Source organism: Lissotriton helveticus, chromosome 1_1, assembly GCF_964261635.1.
Source record: "Lissotriton helveticus chromosome 1_1, aLisHel1.1, whole genome shotgun sequence".
Taxonomy (NCBI): Eukaryota; Metazoa; Chordata; class Amphibia; order Caudata; family Salamandridae; genus Lissotriton; species Lissotriton helveticus.
The window spans coordinates 1,953,977,649-1,954,001,637 of NC_136057.1; the positions used below are offsets into that span (position 1 = coordinate 1,953,977,649).

Genomic DNA, 23,989 nt, shown 5'->3' on the forward strand with positions numbered 1-23,989 from the left:
AATAACCATGGCCGAATCCAACTCTAAAGAACTGTTCAAAACGATGTCTAAATTATCGAATCCTATTACTCCCAAGAAACAGGGTGATGCGGAATTCTGTAATAAAACAGCGGGCTTTTTTAAAACTAAAATAGAAACGATTTTTTCCTCACTCATTGGGTGGATCAATGGAAATCAGACCGATTTCAATCTAATGGAATCAGGAAATTCGGGTGACCCGGCAGAATTATTGGACAATTTAACTCCAATCAAGAATTTTGATTTGGTCAAATTGCTGTATACAATAAAATCTGGTGCCCCTAGTGATCCCTGTCCCGCTGGAATTATTAAGCAAATTCCGGATATTATCGGAACAGCACTGACCCCCCTGCTTAACGCAGTTTTACTATCCGGAAATTTTCCAATAAGTTGGAAAAAAGCCTCCGTGCTTCCTCTACTGAAGAAGTAATCTTTGGACCATAAGGACCCGAATAATTATAGTCCAATTTCCAGGATCCCGTTACTGGAAAAAGAAAAGAACAGTCAACTCAGCAACTTCATCTCTGCTAACAACTCTTTGGACCCATCGCAATATGGGTTCAGAGCTTTTCACAATACGGAGCTGGCTTTAATAAAATCAACCGAGGAAATCAGACAGGCAGTGGATAGGGGAGGAAATGCTATATTAATCCTCCTGGACCTATCTGCGGCCTTTGATATGGTTCACCATAAGGTCCTGTTGAACCGGCTCTCTGATATTGGTGTGAAGGGCTCAGCATGGAAACTGCTACATTCGTTTCTGTCGGACAGGTCTCAGACGGTAGACCTAGACGGTAACACCTCTGAAACCTTATCGCTTCCCTGTGGGGTGGCACAGGGCTTGGCTCTGAGCCCTACCCTCTTTAATATCTATGTGGCACCCTTGGCCAGCATCATCCGGTCGTTTGGTATCCAGCTCACCTCTTACAATAACGACACACAAATTGTGTTGTCGCTGACGGAGGAGCGGAAAGGGAAGCGGGGATTGGTTCCATAATTGTAGGAGCTCTATTTCCACCTGGATGTCGTCCAATTGTGTAAAACTGAACTCAGCAAAAACTGAGGTGCTAAAGTTTGGCAACAATCCTCGGGTCTGGACACCGGACTGGTGGCCGGAGGATCTGGGATCCTGCCCAATACCTTCCAGGAAAGCCAGGAATTTGGGAGTCATGGTGGATAACAAACTCACCATGGGAGACCAAGTGAATCAGGTGACCTCAGCATGTTTCATGGTCCTCAGAATAATCAAAAAAATTAAGTTCTTCCTGTCGGCAAGCAACTTAAGGACGGTTGTCACTGCACTCATTATGTCCCGTCAGTCTCTATCTTAATGTTCAAAAACAACATATGAACAGGTTGCAATTGGTCCAGAACGCGGCAGCGAGAATGCTGAAGGGAACACCCAGGTTTGCCTCAGTCAAAGGGGAACTTAAGAAACTGCACTGGCTCCCAGTTCCACTAAGATCGCGCTTTAAGGCACTTTGTGTCGTCTTCAAGGCGGTTAATGGGACTGGCCCGGAGTTTCTTAAAGCTAAACTTGTGTGGTACGTCCCAAGCAGAACCCTGCGTTCCTCTGGCTCCAAATTAGTCCAAACCCCCACCTTTAAGAAAACTAATTGGGGAGGCAGAAGCTTTTTCCACTGTGCCTCTAAAGCATAGAATGAACTCCCGTTCCATCTCAGAAATGCCTCAGACCACATTTCTTTCCGCAAGGATTTAAAAACATGGTTCTTTTCTCACTAAACAGCTCGATGCTCCCTAGGTCACCAGTACTTAGCGCCAGGACACCCCAGGGTAGCAGTGCGCTCTAGAAGTATAAATAACATAACATAATCTATGAATCATCCCCGGCCTTGTGCGGGATCCCAGAGCATATAGAAAAAAAAAAAATATATATATATATATACACACACACACACACACACACACATATGTGAAGACATATACATGCAGCCTAGAATGTTTCCAACATGGCAAAAATGCTGAAATTACATAGATTTGCATTGTAATAACAATACCCTCCTAACCCATAAGGAAAAGAGGAAGCACTGAGAAATTGTCATACAACAATGCTTTATTGCCTTAAGGAAAGCTTGTAATTGCAGGCAGTTGCCTGTAGGCTGCATAGCAGAGCAATGAAACAACGAAAAAACTGACACCTTGCCTCAAGGCTTTCAAGGGCTAGGGTACCGTGCCTGTAAGATCTGCCGAAGACCCTCTGCTCCCATGATGCACCACAGGTGACAGTTAGGTCAGTTCTTTTTGACGGTGTATTATGTACAGACACTTGAGTAGACATGGAATTAATATAAAAACAACTTCCATAACGCTCGTTCGGGGAGCAGGGAGGGTCGCTTATGACTTTGATGAGTATACCCCTGGATGAGAACTAGGATTACAGGTTAGTAACTAATCCTTCTCTTCCAGGGGATTCTCATCAATAGTCATAATCTATGAATAGAGTATCAAGCCCAATCAATCAATCAATCAATCAATCAAAGCATTTATATAGCGCACTACTCACCCAGAGGGTCTCAAGGCGCTGGGGGAGGGGGGACCGCTACTGCTCGAATAGCCAGGTCTTGAGTTGCTTCCTGAAGGCGAGGTGGTCCTGGGTCAGGCGGAGGTGGGTCGGGAGGGAGTTCCATGTCTTGGCGGCGAAGTAGGAGAAGGACCGTCCCCCTGTGGTGGCTCTTCGGATGCGGGGGACGGCGGCGAGGGCGTGGCCGGTCGATCGAAGCTGGCGTTTGGGAGCGTAGAAGTTGAGGCGGCTGTTGAGGTATCCTGGGCCTTGGTTGTGTAGGGCTTTGTGTGCGTGGGTGAGGAGTCGGAAGGTGATTCTCTTGTTGACCGGGAGCCAGGGCAGGTCTCTCAGGTGTCCGGAGATGTGGCTGCGACGGGGGATGTCCAGGATGAAACGTGCTGAGGCGTTCTGGATCCGCTGGAGTTTCTTCTGGAGCTCGCAGACGAGCAATAGAGTATACAGAACATGAAAACACATCATATTCACATATTCAAATTGCAAACATGCAAACAAATTCCTTAAAGAAGCCTGCCCAACCTGGGCATCGGCTTGAGCATCTGAATCTAGACAGTAATGGCGTGCACTGATCGCCATGGGGCTGCCTTGCAGATTTTAGACATAGGAACATTGCGAAGGAGAGCTGTGGTAGAAGATTTCCTTTTGGTTGAGTGTGCTTTAGGTCTGCCCTGTAAGGTCTTGTTAGCTAACTGGTAGGATAAAGCTATACATGATAAAGCTATACAAGAGACGATCCATCGAGAAATAGATCTTTTAGATTAAGCCAGATCGGTGTTCGTGGAACCGTAGTTGATAAAGAGTCGGTCAGATTTCCCAAGTGTGTGAGTTTTGGCCAGGTAAAACTTCAATACTCTCCGGAGTTATAAAGAGTGTAATGATCTCTCAGGGGGAGTTGATGGTTTAGGAAAGAAGGTGGGCAGAGTAATAACTTGATTGATGTGAAAATCCGAGACCACCTTAGGAAGGAAGCTCAGATGTGTACGTAGCACCACCCTATTGGCATGAAACTGCAAAGACGCCTTATGAATAGGCTCGAAAGGAGTACCCATCAGTTTAGTAAGAACAATATTAAGTTCCAAAGGTGTAGAAGGTGCTCTCACTGGTGCATAAACCTTCCTGAGTTCCTCTAGAAAGTCCTTGACCACTGGCATTTGAAAGGATGAAGTCTGGGTAGGAGACTTTCTGTAAGCTGTAATAGCAGCCAGGTGGACCCTGATGGAGGGGTATTGCAGGCCTGATTTCACCAAGTAGAACAGGTAGGGAAGGATCACTTGCTCCTGACCCTTGGTCAGATCAAAAGTGTTGTCCTTACACCACAGGAAAAATCTCTTCCACTTGAAAGCATAAGACTTTCTGGTGAAGGGTCTCTTTGCTTCCTTGAGAATGTTCATACAGTCGGCAGAAATATCTAGGTGTCTGTACTGGATGACTTCAGGAGCAATGCAGTCAATCGCAATAACGAGAGTTTGGGATGAAATACTCTCCCCTCGTTCTTGGTCAGCAAGTCCAGGCGGCAGGGCAGCCTCCGGTGTGGAGCTTCGGACAGTTGCAGGAGGTCTGGATACCACCCCTGGCACGGCCACTCTGGTGCTATCAGGATCATTCTGGTGTTGGTCCTGTAAAACTTCTGTATAACCATCTGGATCAGAGGGAATGGCGAAAAAGCGTACAGCAATGTCTGCGACCAGCTGATCAAAAGTGCATTCCCCTGCGATCCTTGCTGAGGGAATCTGGATGCGAAGACGGGGCATTTTGTATTTGCTGCGTCTGCGAACAGGTCGATGTCCGGCACTCCCCATTGTCGAAAGACGTCCTGAGCGACTTCGTCGTTTAGCACCTAGTCGTGCGCTTCTACTAAGTCTCTGCTGAGAACATCTGCCTGCACGTTCAAGGTTCCTGGAAGGTGAACGGCTACGATCGTGAGACTCCTCGCCAGAAGCCATTTCCATATGGTCTGGGCCTTCAGAGACAGGACCCGTGACCTGGTGCTTCCCTGTTTGTTCAGATAGTACATTGTTGTTGTGTTGTCTGTCTGAATCCGAATGGAGCTGGACTGTAGGGACGGATACAGAGACTTGGGAGCCAGATGGACTGTCCTTAGCTCCAAGAAGTTGATGTGATAGCTTCTCTCTGTCTCGGACCAGAGACCTTGTACCTGAAGCTGGTCCATGTGAGCTCTCCAACCTTGCAGTGAGTCATCTGTAACCATTGTCTGGGTAGGAGGGACCTGATGAAAAGGGACTCCTTCCAGAAGGTGTGAACGTTTCATCCACCATTTGATGGAGTCCCTGGCAGCCCGAGGAAGAGAGACACCATCTTCCCAACGGCCTGACCTCTGTGTCCATTGATCTTCAAGGGACTGTTGTAGAGGCCGCATGTGAAGTCTGGCATTGGGAACAATGAATATGCATGAGACCATCTATCCCAGCAGTGATGACACCTGCCTTGCTGTGGGATGCTTAGAGCTGAGAAGAGCGCGCACTTGATCAGTATTAATGACAACCTCTCTTCCGAAGGACACACGCTTGCACTTGCGGAGTCCAGGGATGCGCCCAGATAATGTATCTGCTGAGTGGGGTTGAGGACTGACTAATTGTAGTTGACTTACCTGGTTGGCTACTAGACCACCTTCCTTCAGGATCTCATGGAAGACCTGCCAATCTTCTTTGGGGAGCTTGTCGGTAAACCTAGCCAGGGAGCCCTAAAGAGATCGGTCATATCGCCCGAGAAGGGCTGAGGCAGTTGCAATCTTCATAGATGAAGCAGAAGTATTGAACATCTTCCTGCCATAAGAGTCCATTTACTTACTGTCCTTTTCTGGAGGAACACAAGCTGACGAGGATGCGGAGTGTGTTTTCATGGCGGCTGCCACAATGACTGAGTCCGCTGGGGGATCAGACTTAAGAAACAAGGGATCTTCAGCTGGAGCCTTGTACTTCTTTGCGATCCTCGACGGAACTGACCCCACTGTGGCAGGGGTGAGGAACGTGGCCATAGTTGGTTCTAAAAAACCTGGCACCAGAGGCAGCAGCGGTCTGGGAGCTGTAGGATGGTCTAATGTCTCAAAAATAATTGACGTAGGGATCACAGGAGTGTGCAAACTGATATTCAGCTTCTTTGCTCCTCTATCTAGTACGTAGGGGGAAAGTTCCGATGTCATTGATGGGAGACACCCTTGGGGGTGGGGTCGATGAAAAGGTGGGCGAATAGTCCCGAACAGTAGACCTAGTGGAAGAGGACCAGGTGGCTGATCTTCTGAGCCTCCTCTTGTGTGGAGGTTTGTGGTGTGAGCTGTGATGACTCCTTGACCGTGATCAGCGTGTTGAAGGCGACCTTGGTCTTCAGGGAGGAGACGTGGAAGGCCTTGCAGGAGCACCTCAATCAGGGTCTCTCGACGTTCTGGATGGTGAATATGTCCCAGAGTAGTCCTGCGGTCACCTGTTCCAACGTTTTGCAGCCATCGAGGCGACAGACAGTAGGCACTCTTTTCGCCAGCCCTAGGAGATCTCTCTGGAGAAATCTGCACAATAATCAGCCCTGGTGATGCTGACTGGGCTCTTGACGTTGATCGGGATCTCAATGTTGATTTGCGCCGGGCCTCCTCAGTGGCCTCTACAATTTTGTCCCTCAACGTTGAACGCCTGACGTCGATGAGGTCTGCGTCACCTTCACCGTTGATCTGCGTGGCGATTTGCTGTGGGAACGCCGTCCTGTCCTCGACGTTGGTCTTGACGTCGATTGCCTACGGCGATGTGGGGACCTTGACGTCGACCCCCCCAGGACGGCGTGCTGACGTCTATCTCCTCGACGTCGAATGCTGTGACCTCGACGACGCTCTCGACATAGTCATTTCCACTCGCGGTATGGTCTTCGCCGGTGAGTCGCTTGACACCGACCCCATCGCGGGTGGTGGAGAATGCCTCGACGTCGACAGCAGCCTCAATGTCGACGGAGCTTTATCAGGTCTTTCTGGACCCACAGCCTTCGAGGCATGCAGCGGAGAGTCTCGACGTTGAGACTATGCTCTGTCACGCAGAGTCCTTTCGGAAAACGTCTGTCAATGGTAACACTGGTCAGGATTGTGTGAAGTTGGAAGGCACACAATACACACAGAGTGTGGGTCTGACAGTGCCATTTTCTTGCCACAGGAAGGACATTTCCGAAATAAAGCAGGCATTCTGACTGGAAAACATTTGAAAAAAAAACAAAACAGTAAAGTATGCCTCTAGGTATCAGAAACTGTCAATTTCCTGAGAAATTATCAAATATATCACTTTAAATAAAAAAAAACTGAAGAGCTCAAACTCAAGGATCCTCACAGAAGGAGCCGGAAAAAAGAACTGGCCTAACTGTCACCTGTGGTGTATCATGGGAGCAGTGGGTCTCCTGCATGTCTTAAAGGCATGGTACCCTAACCCTTGAAAGCAAGGTGTCAGTTTTCTCTTTGTTTTATTGCTCTGCTAAGCAGCCTACAGGCAACTGCCTGCAATTACAAGCTTTTCTTAAGGCAATAAAGCATTGTTGTATGACAACTTCTCAGTGCTTCCTCTTTTCCTTATGGGTTAGGAGGGTATTGTTCTTGCAATGCAAATCTATGTAATTTCGGCACTTTTGCCATGTTGGAAACATTCTAGGCTGCATGTATATGTTTTCATATATATATGTATATATATATACACATTCCAATTCCTTCCAGTCATGCACTCTCGGAGTCTTTAGGTATGTAAAGTCGCTGTATTTAATAAATGCTCGTTACGCGTTTCATCAATAAGACTTGCACCAACTGACTACAGGCTCAGTTTCCAAACAACCGAGGAAAGCAACCAAATATATATAAGTGTTAAATTTTATTTTTTATAATAAATACACCCTCGAAAATATGTAGCAACCTATGTAGCAGATTAAATGCAACAACTAGTAGGCATTGCAATAAAACTATATATGCTCCAAGATGGCGCCTATGTTGGCTGTGAGGGTTGAGTCCTTTGTTTATGTCCGTGAATGTTAAGAAACTTTATTAACATGTCATTGGGGGAGTGTCAATGACACTGACGAAGGCAGCACGCCAAAACGCGTTTGTGTGGTCCCCAAGATAATAAAACTGTGGATCTGAGTTACCCCTCTTGAGTGCTGTTATTTTGCTGAGAAGAAGCGGAATAGATGAGCAGTATGTTTCGCAGCGTTTTCGCGAGCCGCTGACAGCACCCGCCCGGAAGTGAGCGAAAGAACGTGGAAAACGAGCGGTTTTGATTAAAAAAGCTTCGCACACCGCTACGGCTGTTGTGGGCAGGGATTGAGCACGAAGCCCGAAGACCAAGACCGAAGCGGAGCGGTGTGCCTGGGCATTCCGGGAAGCCGACCGACCGACGAGGACGTCCTCTGGTGAGCCTACTAAGTGTATATACACGAGTGTGACAGCGGTATTGTGGCAGGGCCTCTCAGAGGGGTCCCAGTATTCACAGAACGGGGGCTACAGTAGACCGCAGCCTGACTAGTGCTGGTCGGACTCTCTTGATATGTTTTCAGATATAGAGCGCCACACAGTGGCAAAGGATATGTCTAAACGACGAGAGAAGACATCGGAGGTTTTATCACAAACAAAACCAGCAGAACCTCTAAACAGCAAATTAAATGATGAAATGTCTAAATTGGAAAGACTTCATGAACGCGAAGTCCGGAAGTGGTGGGAGGCGACAAGCCTAATAAACTACATTGAAGAGCATTGGGTACCAAGAGGCTTAAGAGTCCACACTGTGCCGTCATATGAGCACCCTGACCCACAACTACTCACGTGAAGTATGCCTGGAGCGACCGGGAGAAGGCACTAGCGGAAATTAAATTGGTCGAGGAAGAGCTTGACAAGGAACAAGACTTGGATAAAGTATCACAGCTGAAGGAGCTTATGAAAGCACGCCTTATCAAATATGAGCAAAAGATAAGCTTTAGGAAGCAAGAAAAGTATGAACGTGACGAGAAGGACTATTTACAGGGTCGCGTACTAACATATGCAAAGGAGTTTTCATGCTCCAAGAAAAGCACTCCGCGAAGGTACACAGGCCGCCACGGGTCCAGATGCAGTAACCTCAGAATCTGACGTCACGGGAAATGAGTACAGTAATGACCAACAAGACTCCAGGAGCACCCAAAGGGGCAAAGCTGGGGCTACCCCTTTTCAGGAGGAGTTCAGGGTAATCAGGAAAGCATGGCTGCGTGGGGGAAAGAACAAATCACCAGAAGTAGCAGTAGAAGGACCAGGAGGACCAGGAGGCGGCAAGAGGAGGCAGAGGAAGAACAAGAACCGCGAACTGGGCCAGCCGCAACAAGAAAAAGTAAATGAGGCGGAAGAAGTGGGGGTGACCAATCTAACTGTGGTCAATCTCACGGAAAGGACTCTGACGGACACAGAAATTTAAGTTTTGAGCTTGGGATTAACATTCTGTCCCAATAGCAATTTAGAGTATACCCAGACCCGCATCGACCTCTTTCGATTTACAAGAAAATTGAAACTTCACAAATATTTCAAGCTACGCCCACAAATGAAAGATCAAATGAAGAAAGGAGTGAGAGCAACAGCTATGGATTTGCTGAGCAGTAGAGATATACCGGCTGTAGAAGTCCTAGAGGATTTGAGAACAGAACAGGAATCTAACCTGGGTGCTCTAGGCATGGCTCAACGGGCAGAATTGCTAGGAGTTGAACAGGAAAGGGAGGAAAGCAATTTCAAACCCCTTTCTGTTTTCGTCCCACAGACACCGTGGGATGCTGTGGATGTTTTCACGGAGGCGATGAACAACGATTTGATGAGGTACAGAAAGATCTCACATCTGAGTAGTAGCAATATTACAGATCCTCAGACGACTGCACTACAAAATCTGATGAGTGATAACACCATTGTATTGAAACCCTCGGACAAAGGAGGGAATGTAGTCCTCCTCAGTAGGGATTATTATAAGAGCGAAGCAATAAGATAACTTTCAGATGAGAAATACTATCACAAGTGTAACAACGAAGTATACCAACAAAGCATCAAGGAGTATGATGTCCTTATCCATAAATGGTACGACGAATCGATGCTGGGCAGAGATGAATATCTTTTTCTGCGAAGCAATCATCCAATGACTCCAACTTTTTACCACCTTCCAAAACTCCATAAAAACAGTACACGTCCTCAGGGACGCCCTATCGTCTCCTCAATAAATAGTCTCACTGAAAATATGTCCAGATTTGTGGACAATTTTTTATTTCCCTTTGTGGTTTCTTTACAGTCTTATGTACAATATACTAAGGACTTTCTGAATAAGTTCAAGGACTTAATATGGGATTCTGACTACTTGTTGATGGTGCTGGACATCACCAGCTTATATACATGTATTGAACATGGACACGGCTTGGAGGCGGGCCGGAACTTTTTGGACCAAAGACAAATGCGCTTTTCTAAACATAATGTAATGATTCTGGAGTTCATAGAATTCTGCCTCAAGAATAATATCTTTCTGTTTGAAGAGCAACTATACAGACAGAAGTCTGTGACGGCGATGGGCACCTGCTTTGCCCCCAGCTACGCGAACTTGTTCGTTGGCTGGTGAGAGGAGCGGGTGCCCAGGAGCTGCACAGTGGGGCAGGATAGGGGTGAAGTTGTGTGCTGGTACAGGTACATAGACAACCTATTCATTGTGTGGCATGGGGCAATGAATACGGCCGAGAAATATATAGAGGTACTAAACACCAATGAGTACAATCTACACTTCTCGGGTTCAGTTAGTCCGGTGGCAGCCGAGTACTTAGACTTGAGGGTGTTCATTGAGGAGGGCGATATACATACTGCTCTATATAGGAAAGAAACTGCTGGCAATTCAATACTCTTTGCCACCAGTAATCATCCACCCCAGCTAGTTAAGAGCATCCCCTATGGGGAACTAATGAGACTCCGGAGAAATAGCTCGAGGGACCAGGATTTCGAGGCGGCTGCCTCGGAATGTATGGCGCGTTTCACTTTGAGAGGATATGGTGAGGGGCTACTGAAAAGCGCTTTGGAAAAGGTGAGAAAAATCCAGAGAAAAGAACTACTGAGGAAAAAACCTTTGAAAGAATCCAGTGAGGGTATAGACAGTACCAAGAAAGGGAAATTTAGAATGATAACTCCATTCTCCTCAGGGGCAAATGATTTAAGAGCCATGCTGAGAAAAAACTGGCATATTCTCCACACTGATAGTGTGTTGAAGGATGACCTGCCAGCACATCCTCTTGTGACCTTTAATAGAGCTAGGTTGCTAAGAGATATGCTTGTCACCAGTCATCTGGAGAAACCAATCCCGAAAACTAATACTCTTCGGGAAATGAAGGGCTTTTACCCCTGTGGCCGCTGCAACGCCTGTGCTGGTAGCAAGAAAGTCCTCACGTACGTGATACCTGACACAGGAAGAACAATGCAAATAAAGAAATTTATCACCTGCAGTACTCCATATGCAGTCTATTGTTTGATCTGTCCGTGTGGCTCATGCTACATTGGTAGCACGATCAATTAATTGAAAATGAGAATATTGGAACACAAAAGAGCGATCGAAAAGGCAGATCCGGCCTATCCCGTGGCTCACCATTTCGCAGAACTGCATGATAGGGACAGAAGCAAGCTGCAGTATTTTGGGTTGGATTCTGTTCCATTGAATGTCAGAGGTGGGGATCGATAGAGACGACTCCGTAGACTAGAGTCTAGGTATATAATAGACCTGTCCACGAAATATCCCAGGTGCCTAAACAGCGGGGAGGAGATGGCAGTTCATTTGGGGAAATGATAAAGTAGGAGAACGATTTAACATGCTGATTCATTTGCTGTGATTATGTTGCGATTTAGATGCAACAGATGTTGAAAGTTTGATTTGAGAATACCATAGGATCCAGATATGACGAAGGTATAGATCAAGATGTGGATCTTCAGAAAAATCACCGTAAATTGTCATTTGATGAAATGCATAAACAGAAATGTACATATAATAACGGCAACAACATTGATCATATCAATGTTTATTAATTATGTGGGATTTTAACTTGATTTTTCCGTTATGTCTTATGATTCTTGAGTTCTCTATGTGGTTTGATTTATTTGAACTTGATTGATTGATCTTTCGAACTTTTTGAATCCTTTTGGAGACCGTATTGCTCTATTCCGATTAGAAAGGTTATTAACGAAATGTGCACAATAACGAAGGACACTAGCAGATCCACGGCTGTATAAGTGTTAAATTTTATTTACATAATAAATACACCCTCGAAAATATATAGCAACCTATGTAGCAGGTTAAATGCAACAACTAGTAGGCATTGCAATGAAACTATAGATGTTCCAAGATGGCGCCTATGTTGGATGTGAGGGTTGAGTCCTTTGTTTATGTCCGTGAATGTTAAGAAACTTTATTAACATGTCATTGGGGGAGTGTCAATGACACTGACGAAGGCAGCACGCCGAAACGCGTTTGTGTGGTCCCCAAGATAATAAAACTGTGGATCTGAGTTACCCCTCTGGAGTGCTGTTATTCTGCTGAGAAGAAGCGGTCCATTAAACAGTCAATTCACTGAAATATATTCACTGAAAAAACCATAGGTTTCAGGCCTTATATAGTTAGGAATTAGCATTTAAAAAACCTTGCAAATTCACTGAAAAAACCATAGGTTTCAGGCCTTATATAGTTAGGAATTAGCATTTAAAAAACCTTTGTGACATCATCAGCAGTGGATTGCGGGTGCGCGAAATATAGTTAGTACAACTAACTATATAGGAGCAATTTCAATGGTTTTGTATGAGTGAAATGTCCAGCTAACTATAACACCCCTAAAACTTATAGTTTTTTGAGAGAATTTCAAAGGTTTTTTAAAAGCTAATTCCTAACTATATAACGCCTGAAACCTATGGTTTTTTCAGTGAATTTCAAAGGTTTTTTAAATGCTAATTCCTAACTATATAAGGCCTGAAACCTATGGTTTTTTCAGTGAATTTGCAAGGTTTTTTAAATGCTAATTCCTAACTATATAAGGCCTGAAACCTATGGTTTTTTCATTGAATTTCGAAGGTTTTGTAAATAACAATTTTTAAATCTATTAATTGTTATTTTTTTATACTGATTTACTACATTTTTGCAGGCAGGTGTTCAGAGGGCACGCCCCCTTTTTACAACGTTCTGCAGCGCAACCCCTGGCACGTTTGCAGAGGAGGAACTAATGCCCCTTGCATACTGGGGGTCCCTGGGGGGCAACTAGCCCACCAGGAGCCTCCAGTATAAGCCAGGGAGCTGCATTACAGAGAGGTGTAATGAGGCCACACCCTTTTTTTACACCTCTCTGCAACGCAGCCCCCGGGCGTGTTTGCAGAGGGGGAACTAATTCCCCTTGCATACTGCGGGTCCCTGGGGGCAAACTAGCCCACCTGGAACCTGCAGTATGCGCCAGGGGGCTGCATTGCAGAGAGGTGTAATGAGGCCACACCCTTTTTTACACCTCTCTGCAGCGCAACCCCTGGCGTGTTTGCAGAATAGAAACTATTTCCCCTTGCATACTGGGGGTCCCTGGGGGCCAAGTAGCCCACCAGGAGCCTCCAGTATGCGCCAAGGGGCTGTGTTGCTTTGCCCAGGGGGTGGCGGTCCCCGGGGCAGTGTTGGGGGGATTGTGGACCCCCCACACTTCTTTATCACTATGCTGCCGCGATTTGGTCCCCCCGGGGGGTAATTTTTTAAAAAAAAGACCAGGTTTTAAAAAAAAGAAATGTGGGCCTTTTTGGTCCTTGTGGGACCACCTGGGCAGGCCTAGGGGGTCAGGGTGTATCTACCCTGCCCCCTTTTTGTGTTCTTCACGTTTGTTTTTCTGCTTTCTTGTGCCTCGGTCTATCTACACGCACACATATACACATATATATATATGCATATATATGCATTTATATATATGTATGTGGCTCTTCATCTGGATGAAGTATCACACAACCTACCTGCGCCAGCGCGGACCTACCGTTTACCTCACTCCTCCATACCACCTACTCAGTCTGGACGTTACAGTGCCTTCTGGGAACTGCAGTTTATCCATGGACACTAAACTGCGACTGGTGTGACGATTTCATTAGGGGGAGGAGCAGCGAGTGCTGGGAAGTATTTTACTCAGGTGGAAGCTAATGGGTGTGTTCAGTGTTGGGCGCTGAAGAAGGCTGACTATGCCGAAATGCATTCGCCGCCACTGCCAAAAGATGAATTAAAACGAGCTGGCTTTTCAGAAAACCCCTTTGGCCTCTGAGTCCTTCTTGCCGAGAGAGACTGTTTCCACGATATATATATATATATATACATACATATATAAACATATATAATCTGCATATCTATATAAATACAAATATAAATGCATGCATACATATGCATATATGCATACATATGCATGTTATTTACATGAAAGTTTGAAAAACACTATTAAAAGCAAAGCTAAAATGCCACCTCATTACAAACAGAATGGCTTTAACTTAAACGAGGGTGAGATCTATTGCATTTTCAATGCTTGTTTACTTTGGTTCCATCAAGAAGGCATTCAGATGTGTCACACATTTGCCATAAATTCTGAATGTTAGCACTCTAGTTGCTCATTATATCACTGTAGTAAAGCTACTGCTCACCAGGGAAGTCTGATGCTGGTATTCAAAGTGCATGTTTCAGTCTGCATGTCAGAATTCTTTTAATGAAATAGAAGAGGATTTGAGAAGTCACTAAAAATGTGCCTTCTTTCTGAAGCAATAATCATACTTTCTATGGCAAAATGAACCCCCTCCTTTTGTTCCTTTTTAAATTAAATGTTTTAAGAGTTACCACTTCATTCCAATCAAGATGGCTTCTGTTGTGCCATACTTTTGTCATAAGTAAGACTGTTAGCGCTCTAGTTGTTCTTTAGAACACTCTGGGACATTCTGTCATTGGGCTATACTTGGGCTACATCTGGGTGATATTTGGGCTACATTTGGGCTCTTTTGTCTCTGGTGGCCATCTTGGGAGACTGCATGTCAGAATGTTTTAATGAAATAGAATAGGATTTGAGAAGTCACTCAAAATGTGCCCTAATTTTTCTTTCTGCAGCACTAATCATACTTTCTATGACAAAATATATCCTCATATTGTTCCTTTTTAAATTAAATGTTTTAAGAGTTACCACTTCATTCCAATCAAGATGGCTTCTGTTGTGCCATACTTTTGTCATAAGTAAGACTGTTAGCAGTCTAGTTGTTCTTTAGAACACTCTGGGACGTTCTGTCATTGGGCTATACTTGGGCTACATCTGGGTGCTATTTGGGCTCTTTTGTCTCTGGTGGCCGTCTTGGGAGACTGCATGTCAGAATTTTTTAATGAAATAGAATAGGATTTGAGAAGTCACTCAAAATGTGCCCTAATTTTTCTTTCTGCAGCACTAATCATACTTTCTATGGCAAAATGAACCCCCTCATTTGGTTCCTTTCTAAATTTAATGTTTTCAGACTTACCACTTCATTCCAATCAAGATGGCTTCTGTTGTGCCATACTTTTGTCATAAGTAAGACTGTTAGCGCTCTAGTTGTTCTTTAGAACACTCTGGGACATTCTGTCATTGGGCTATACTTGGGCTACATCTGGATGATATTTGGGCTACATTTGGGCTCGTTTGTCTCTGGTGGCCATCTTGGGAGTCTGCATGTCAGAATTTTTTAATGAAATAGAATAGGATTTGAGAAGTCACTCAAAATGTGCCCTAATTTTTCTTTCTGCAGCACTACTCATACTTTCTATGGCAAACTATATCCTCATATTGTTCCTTTTTAAATTAAATGTTTTAAGAGTTACCACTTCATTCCAATCAAGATGGCTTCTGGTGTGCCATACTTTTGTCATAAGTAAGACTGTTAGCACTCTAGTTGTTCTTTAGAACACTCTGGGACATTCTGTCATTTGGCTATACTTGGGCTACATCTGGGTGCTATTTGGGCTACATTTGGGCTCTTTTGTCTCTGGTGGCTATCTTGGGAGACTGCATGTCAGAATTGTTTAATGAAATAGAAGAGTATTTGAGAAGTCACTCAAAATGTGCCTTAATTTTTCTTTCTGAAGCACTAATCATACTTTCTATGGCAAAATGAACCCCCTCATTTTGTTCCTTTTTAAATTAAATATTTTCAGACTTACCACTTCATTCCAATCAAGATGGCTTCTGGTGTGCCATACTTTTGTCATAAGTAAGACTGTTAGCGCTCGAGTTGTTCTTTAGAACACTCTGGGAAGCTGCAGTAGAACGCAAAGGAATCAACTGACAGTCTCTGTCCTTGTTGGATGTACATGTTTTACTGAGAATGTCAGACTTCATTCTCACATGACTGAGAAAGATAATGTGAATTTACAGAAAATATGCTTTCAGTTTAGCTTTTAGATCTACTTCCAAACCACTGTGGGAAAAGCATGAGATAATAGTTTTCTTTCAAACATGATTCATGATATCCCAGCAGAAGGCTTTTTCACATGGTAAAATCACCTTAGAACACACCACAATTCCTAAAATGAGTATGGTACCATCAACAAATGATTTATAATTTAACTAAAGTCCTAAAACCCTCTATTAACTACAATGCTTTTTAATGAGGTGCTATCATGTATATTGGTCCCAAGATGGCTGCCAACACTTCTTGGATGAAGAATTTGAATTTTGAAAAAAAAAATGTTTTGCCTTGGGGGTCATTGTGGGACCCCCTGAGCAGGTCTAGGGGGTGAGGTTGCTTCCACCCTGCCCCCTTTTTGAGTTCTACACATTTGTTTTTCTGCTTTCCTGTGCCTCAGTAGACTGAGGCACAGGAAAGCAGAAAAGATGGCTGCCAACACTTTCTGGTTTGGAGTGTTGACAGACATTGTCAGCCAATCAGAATGCAGCTCATGCTCGGAAAGGTAAGCTTACAGTAAGCTTACACGTAAGCTGCTATAGATATATATATTTTTTCTCTTTTGATTTTCTCAGGAACTACTGGAGGGATTTTCACCAAATATAGCAAAGGCACATCTGCGTACCAGTCCCTACAATTTTGCAAAGTTTGGCGTAATTCCGTTCAGCGGTTCGGGCTGTAGACTGGTCAGACCGTCCTATGGAAATTAACATGGGGAAAACACGTTTTGGGACCCCCCTTTTTTCTCAGCCCCCACTTCACGAATCCCCCCGAAACTTTCAGTGAAGGAGCGCAGCAGAGCTGGCCAAAATTTTGGAAAATTACACACAAACTCCTCAACTGGCGCCAGAGTTATTACCAATAGAATGTTGCGGATTTCCTATGGTAGCCAATCCTAACTATATATATATCCTACTGGCGACCGCCAGTAGGATGGATATATATATATATATATATATATATATATATATATCCTCACGAAACATTGGGAGACGGCAAATTCAGGACAGCAAGGCAAGATGCATTTCGGCGTCGTACCCTTCCTCAGTTGCCGCTGCTACCACGCTTTGACTCCACCCACGTCTTTTATGTGTCCTGCATAACCCTCATTGGAAGGTAAGTGAGTTCCACCCAAAAGTCACATGGTCATTCTTCCATAGTGGCTCAGATAAAACTTCAACTCCCAGAAGCCACTGCTCCTGGTGAGTATTGCTTGGCGATGGAACACAATATTCAGGGTAAAGGCGCGGTGATGAAATGGAGTTTTCACGGTGTCAAATGAAGTCCAACAAGCACCCTCTGGTCCCCTTTACGTTCCAGCCCCAATTGTATAGAATAGCTGGGTCTTGAGGCGATAATGCAGTGATTTCGGCTCCTCGTGCAGTCACGAGCTGCACCTGGCAGTAGTCCCTGGCTGACCTTGCACTTGAGGCGGGCAGAAGTTGTTCCGATACCTCGGAGAAAAGGAAAACAAGCTTCGACAGCTAGTGCCAGCATCTCTCCTGCCGCTTTGTGGAACGGGGCCTCCTGCACACTCCTGGCTAGTGCGCAAATTGTATCCACACTAAATACCCCTCCAGCAGGAAAGGAGAAGAGGCCACTCAGGGGAACTTTTGGAGCCGTTTATTCAGGACATCAAGGCAAGATGCATTTCGGCGTCGTAGCCTTCCTCAGTTGCCGCTGCTACCGCGCTTTGACTCCACCCACGTCTTTTATGTGTCCTGCATAACAAGGAGGTGGAGACTGAACAGGTTCAGGTGGAGGACCGTTCCCTGCTGATGATACTGAAGATGCTCCCAAAGAGTCAGTCTGACCGGAGGATCGATGGCCATGTTGAGCAGCTCGGGATATCAGACTCTTCATGCCCAGTCCGGAGCCACAAGAATGACTTGGTCCCCGTCGTGCCTAACCTTCTTCAGCACTCTGGGCAGAAGTGGTATAGGCAGAAAGACGTACAACAGAACCGCAACTCCACTCGCGGCGAAAAGCGTCACCGAGCGAGTACCGCCTTGGAAATTCCAATGCGCAGACTTGCCAACATTGCGCGTTCTCGTCTGTGGCGAATAGATCTAACCAAGTCTCTCCCCACTGCTGAAAGAGACTTTCCACCACCTCAGAGTGAAGACGCCATTCGTGATCCATCATGCACCTGCGGATGAGTTTGTCAGCCCTGGCGTTCAGAGAACCTGCCATGTGTTGAACCACCAAGGAAATGCCTTGATGTTCCAGCCATGTCCAGAGGCGAAGGGCCTCCTGACATAGGGTCCAGGACCCCACCCCGCTCTATTTGTTGCAATACCACATAGCTGTGGTGTTGTCTGTGCACACCTGCACTACTCTTCCCCGGACAGAGAGATGGAATGCCTTCAGTGCAAGACGAATCGCCTCGAGCTCCAGAAGGTTAATGTGGAGCCCAGATTCCGCTGGAGTCCAGTGGCCTCTGATCTCCGCCCCTCCCATGTGGCCGCCCCATCCCAGAAGGGAGGCATCCATCACCACCGTGAATTCAGGTTGGGGAAGGGAGAGGCATCTGCCACTGACCGAAGCCTGGTTCATGAGCCACCACTGCAGTTGTTGAGCAAGACCCTCCGAGAACTGGACGTAATCGGACAGATTCCCCTGATGCTGCGCCCACTGGAACTTCAGGTCCCACTGCAGAGCCCGCATATGCAACCTGGCATGATTGATCAGCAGGATGCAGGAGGCCATGAGGCCCAGGAGCCTTAGGGTCATTCTGACCGAAACTCGGGACAGGGGCTGAAAGACCGGACTCGCAGTTCAGGAGGATAGACCGGAAACTGCGCTGTGTCCAGAACCGCTCCGATGAAGAGGAGCTATGAGAGGGAATCAGGTGAGACTTCGGCACATTGATGGAGAACCCCAGCAAATGCAGGAGGTCGGCCGAAGTCTGGAGGAGGGAAACGACTTCCTGGAGTGATCCCGCCTTCAACAACCAGTCGTCGAGATAGGGGAAGACACGAGACCCCTGAACTGTGCAGGTGAGCTAGGACCACAGCCATCACCTTCTTCAACACCTGAGGGGCGCTGGTAAGGCCAAAAGGGAGCACGGTAAACTGGAAATGCTCGTGGCCTACCGAGAACCGCATGTAACGCCGGAGGATGTGAAAATAAGCGTCCTGCAAGTCCAACGCCACCATCTAGTCTTGCGGGTCGAGGGCAGACAAGACCTGAGCAAGCATCAACATTTTGAACTTCTCCTTCCGGAAAAAGTGATTGATGGCCCTGAGGTCCAAGATAGGACGAATGGCCCTTGTTCTTCTTGGGAAGGAACCAGAAAGTAGTGGGAGTAGCAACCACAACCTACTTATGGGACAGGAACGCGCCCAATAGCTCCCTTGGCCAAGAGAGCTGTAACTTCCTGCTGGAGAAGTGCCACATGATCCTCCGACATGCGGTGGTAACGAGATGGCATGGCTGGAGGAGAAGTGTCGAGGGGGAGGAAGTAGCCCCTTCGGACTATCTGCAAAACCCACCTGTCCGAAGTGATGGTGCACCGGTGGGGGAGGTGATGGTGAATCCTGCCGCCCACTGGCGGTGATGGGCATGAAAGGACGGACTAGGAGGGTTTGGAGGCTGCTGCAGACCGGGTATTGGTGGACTGGCCCGCCCGCTGGCCCCCGGAATCTCGTTGGTTGTTTCCACATCTCCGGCCGCGCGAAGGCTGGGTAACTTGCTGCGGCCTGTGGCCATGGGTGGGACGAGGCGGGCACCCCTTCCGTAGCCACAAAAGGGCCGAAAAGCAGACTGCGCAGGACGGGAGGAGAGGCCCAAGGACTTGGCCCTAGACCATTGGAGTCCTTGAAGCGCTCTACGGCATTGTCTGCTTTGTCGCCAAAAAGGCGACGGCCATCAAAAGGCATGTCCATTTGAGTGTTCTGGACGTCCCCTGAAAAGCCAGTGGACCTCATCCAGGCGTAGCAGCGAAGCGCTGCAGACGTTGAAATGGTCCTGCCCAAAGTCGGCGGTGTCCAGCCCACAACGGATCGTAAACTCTTGCTGCATCTCTCCAGGCGGCAACAGCCTGGGAGAACACTGCCTGGACCTCCCCCGGACACCGAGGCAGCACTTGCGCCACCGTGTCCCACACAGAGTGTGAATAACGGCCCAAGAGACATGCAGGGTTTACGGACTGGAGTCCTAAGCTGGCGGAAGAGAAAATGTTCTTGCCAAGGTGGTCCAGCTTCTTGAATTCCCTTTCCGGTGAGCGGTAAGGAAGGCGCTTTTGGAGATGGAGGCTTGGACCACCAAGCTCTCCAGGGTGGCGTGTTGGGAGAGGAAAGTGGGGTCCTCTCTCCAGTCCTGCTCAGTCTCTAGCTGGTCAGTTAAAGGTTCACCTGACCCCTCCCAGTCTTCCTCACCCTCCTCTAGCTGCCAAACAGGCTGAAATTAGCCAGGGTGGAACACAGGGACAAAAGTACCCATTGGTGTCGGATTCGGCGTCGACCGATGCCGGTCCGGCTCCGTGTCCACGTCGGCCGTGGAGCCGACCGGCGCCGGGCACGGTGGTGGTGCCGAAGGCAGCGGCGCCGGTGGAGATGTAATGAGGTCAAGCGGCGCCAATCCGGATCCAGGCCTGGATCCAAGGGGGGCCTGGGGCGTCGGGGCCGAGGCCGCCGTCGGCAAAGACCTAGGCCCCCAACCGAGCCCTCGGGGCCCGAAGGCGTGCCAACAGGGTCTGCCGTAGTCTGGAGGTGGGAGGCGACTGTCTGGGACGAGCCCGCCTTTAACAGCCAGCCGTCAAGGTGGGGAAAGACTGGCACTCTTGTATTCCGCAGATAAACAAGCCTTCCTTGCAGACATTCCTCACACCAGGAGATATTGTCTCAAAAACTTCTTCGACAAAAGGTCGCAAAAGGGTCAGTTTAAAAATTTATGGGAGTAGCTCCTCTCTGGATCTGCACTGAATGGCATGGAAAGAAAAGAACTGACAGCACGCTTGGTTGGCACCTATAAAGGCACAGATGCCATTTACCGGCGTGCAGTTGTACTGCTCACAAAAAAGTTGTGGACCGAGTCTGACGCCTGGGAACACTTTAAAGGTAAGGAATCTGTGACTAGACATCTCTATCAGATTAACTTGTATTTATTTTTCATTTAAAATGTGTGCTATTTTAAACTATCTGAAGGTGGAAGATCAAAAAATGTTACAGAATATTTTGTTTGTTAGCAACGCCTTAAACCAGTCTTCCAAGCTCAATGACCTTGCCCCCATTGCACGCAGCATCACAGTTCCCATACTTTTATTAATGCACATGGACCGCTGTTTAGGGCTAATTGTAATCCTGATCAGCTGAATTGGCAACTGCTTCCTGTAGTATATACTTCCTCTCCCGTTTAAAAATACCATCACCTAAAAAGCTTGTAAGAACATTACAGGTATTGATTGCAAAACTTAAGCATGTTTTCCACAAAAAGCACCTCCCTAACAACGTTTCTACATGTGTGAACTTGAAAACTGAATGGGTCACGCTTTACTACATAGGAAGCTAATAAGTAACGTAAATACATGCAGCTGGTGCTGATTTACTTACCTATAAGCATTGGGGGTTTCGTAATACTTTTTAAGATGCATGTAAATGAGATTTCTTCTGTACTGCAGATTGCACTGTACAATTTGCAGAGTGTAAAAACTGAGGCAAAGGAAAACAAAATTGAACTGCTCCATTTGGTTAAGTGGAGAAACTGGTATTACAACTCATTTCCACTGTCTTCAAAGTCTGTAGCTTAGCCTCTAAACCACACACCCTCTCTAATTTACCAAGGTAGGGTGCAAGATGACATAATATTAGGTCAATAAAAAAAAATCAATTTATCAACTTATTCACTCAGGTACCCATCCACTTATGCATTCATTTGTTAATCCATGCATTCATGTATCTATTCATGCACCAGTTGGCTCAGTCACACATTCACTTAATCACCAATACACACACTATTATTTTTTTTTATGCATGTTCACTTACACCTCAAAATTATTAGTCAGTGATTTACTAACACTTCATTACAGAGAGCAATAGTTTTTACCTTGTATTTCCTAGCCTTCGAAATAAATTTAAGCTGGAGAACACTGCGAATTTTGTTTTTCATACTTGGTATGATAAGTTTCAAACAAACTATAAACTACGCCAGGCAGTAACGAGTATTATCATTAAATATGCTTTGGCTTACCTGCTACTGGTTACTTGAACCTACCGAAGGCAGCAGAGCGCTTAAGTCGCAAAGCCTAGATTGGGGTCTGGGTGCAATACAAGCTGGTCACTGTCTCGGAAAATATGTAATGTTGTCTAGTGTCTCAAGCACTTCTCTGGTTTATGTATTTTTAGTACCATTAGATATATTTTTTAGATCCTGGTGTTCCTCGTGCAAGGTGTCTTGTATTGACAGAGAGACAGACAGGCAGACAGACAGACAGACACACTTTCTGAACCCTCCCAGCACATCCTGGACAGTAACCATGATTGCCATGAAAGTCGTAAAGTTTTTTTTCCCTCTTTTTCTTCTTTATTGACAATCATCAAGTCACTAGAGTAAAAAATAAACATCAAGAGATCATCGACTTTATAATGAGTGCTATACATTTTTACACACGCTATGAACCATTTGTATTCAGCAGGCTAGATCGTTATGAACAACTCCTTAACTGTGGGTCTTTATTACCTCTGTGCATGACGCGCCTAGAATGCATATGTTCCAGGGCACTGCAGAGCTGAACAAAGTACTTCCAAACCGTCCTTTCAGGAATTAGTCTTTTCTGTTTCTTGAAATGCTTCAAAAGAAGAAAACAGGAATATTTTCAATATTAATTCAGAATTATTTATTGTACTATACACTACATTATGCTACAAATTAATATCTAAGGGCCGGAACCACATGTCATTAAAGTTGAAAAACATTCAATAATTTGCACAAACAGACTAGCTGGAAACATATTTAACAGGCTTTAAAAGTTGAGGTTTAGATACAAATTCAACTACTGATCAAAGCTTAGTAAGGCACCTACAACAAACAAATCAATGTCAGACATAATCTTTAGCAATTTAGATGTGGAATCATAATGTTCTCCATGAACAACACGTTACTCGTCACTTGGCTTGTTACAAGTTGGATTAGAAAAAAGTAAATTTAAACTTCTTTCATTGCTGCATACAGAATTTCAAATGCAATCAATATTAGTAAGCTATGGTGTTCACTACGTTTCAGTAAGTTTGAAAATGTTAAAACTAATAGATTCTGAAATTGAAGTAATCAACGGAATGCACAAGCTTTTGAGCAAATCAAAAGTAAATTTGAGGAAGTTGATCAAAGAAATATTAAAATAGCTCCTGAGCACACTGCAGCAATGGTCTCAGTGGAGAGGTTCCAATCATCAACTTTTTGGGAAATTAATGGTGCATAATAAAAAAAATCCCAGAATTACAGTCTTTTGCTTTTGTTTTCTGTAACATTTTTTTCCAACTCCAAGACCTAAATGCTAACACTTGACAACCACCATCTTTCTTCCTCTTCGCAATTCTCTGACACACTTCAAGTGGAAAAGAGGCACTGAATTTCATTATTTTATTTACGGCCATCTACTGTGTGCCAATCATAGCCCTAAACAAGGTGTTGGGAGGACCATCCATTAAACCATGTTAAAGTAAAGTATTTCAGTCTAAGTAAGAATAGCAAGAAAATAAATAAAAAGTGCCATCTTCAGATTCCTGAAGCAGATGCATCAGTCCAATGAGCCACCAGATCCAGCTTAAAATGAGCAAATAAGATACTGCATCAGAAGGAATCCAAGAAATGACTACATCATTCAGGACGTCAAGAGGGACAAGAAGGTAGAGGCTGCCCTGGATGGGAAGTAGGTACGTTATCAGCACTTTTCAGCAATCCTTACCGACACACAGAACATACAGAATATCACAAAGCGAGAATTACGGTGTTCTTCATTAACCAGGCCACTAGGGACTCAGAATTCAAGGAAGGTGCACTCCAAAGCTTACTTG

The 23,989-nt window shown here is 45.6% G+C and overlaps 1 protein-coding gene across 2 annotated transcripts in view; it reads right to left on the reverse strand.

Moving 5' to 3' along the window:
• NEK7 (NIMA related kinase 7) overlaps positions 1 to 23,989 on the reverse strand; it is a 364,704-nt gene that overhangs the window by 213,073 nt on the left and 127,642 nt on the right. For both annotated transcript variants that reach the window (XM_078643944.1, XM_078643953.1), the window contains one exon: positions 22,656 to 22,764. In XM_078643944.1, the coding sequence (XP_078500070.1) occupies positions 22,656 to 22,764 (109 nt within the window). The remainder of the gene's footprint in view (positions 1 to 22,655; positions 22,765 to 23,989) is intronic.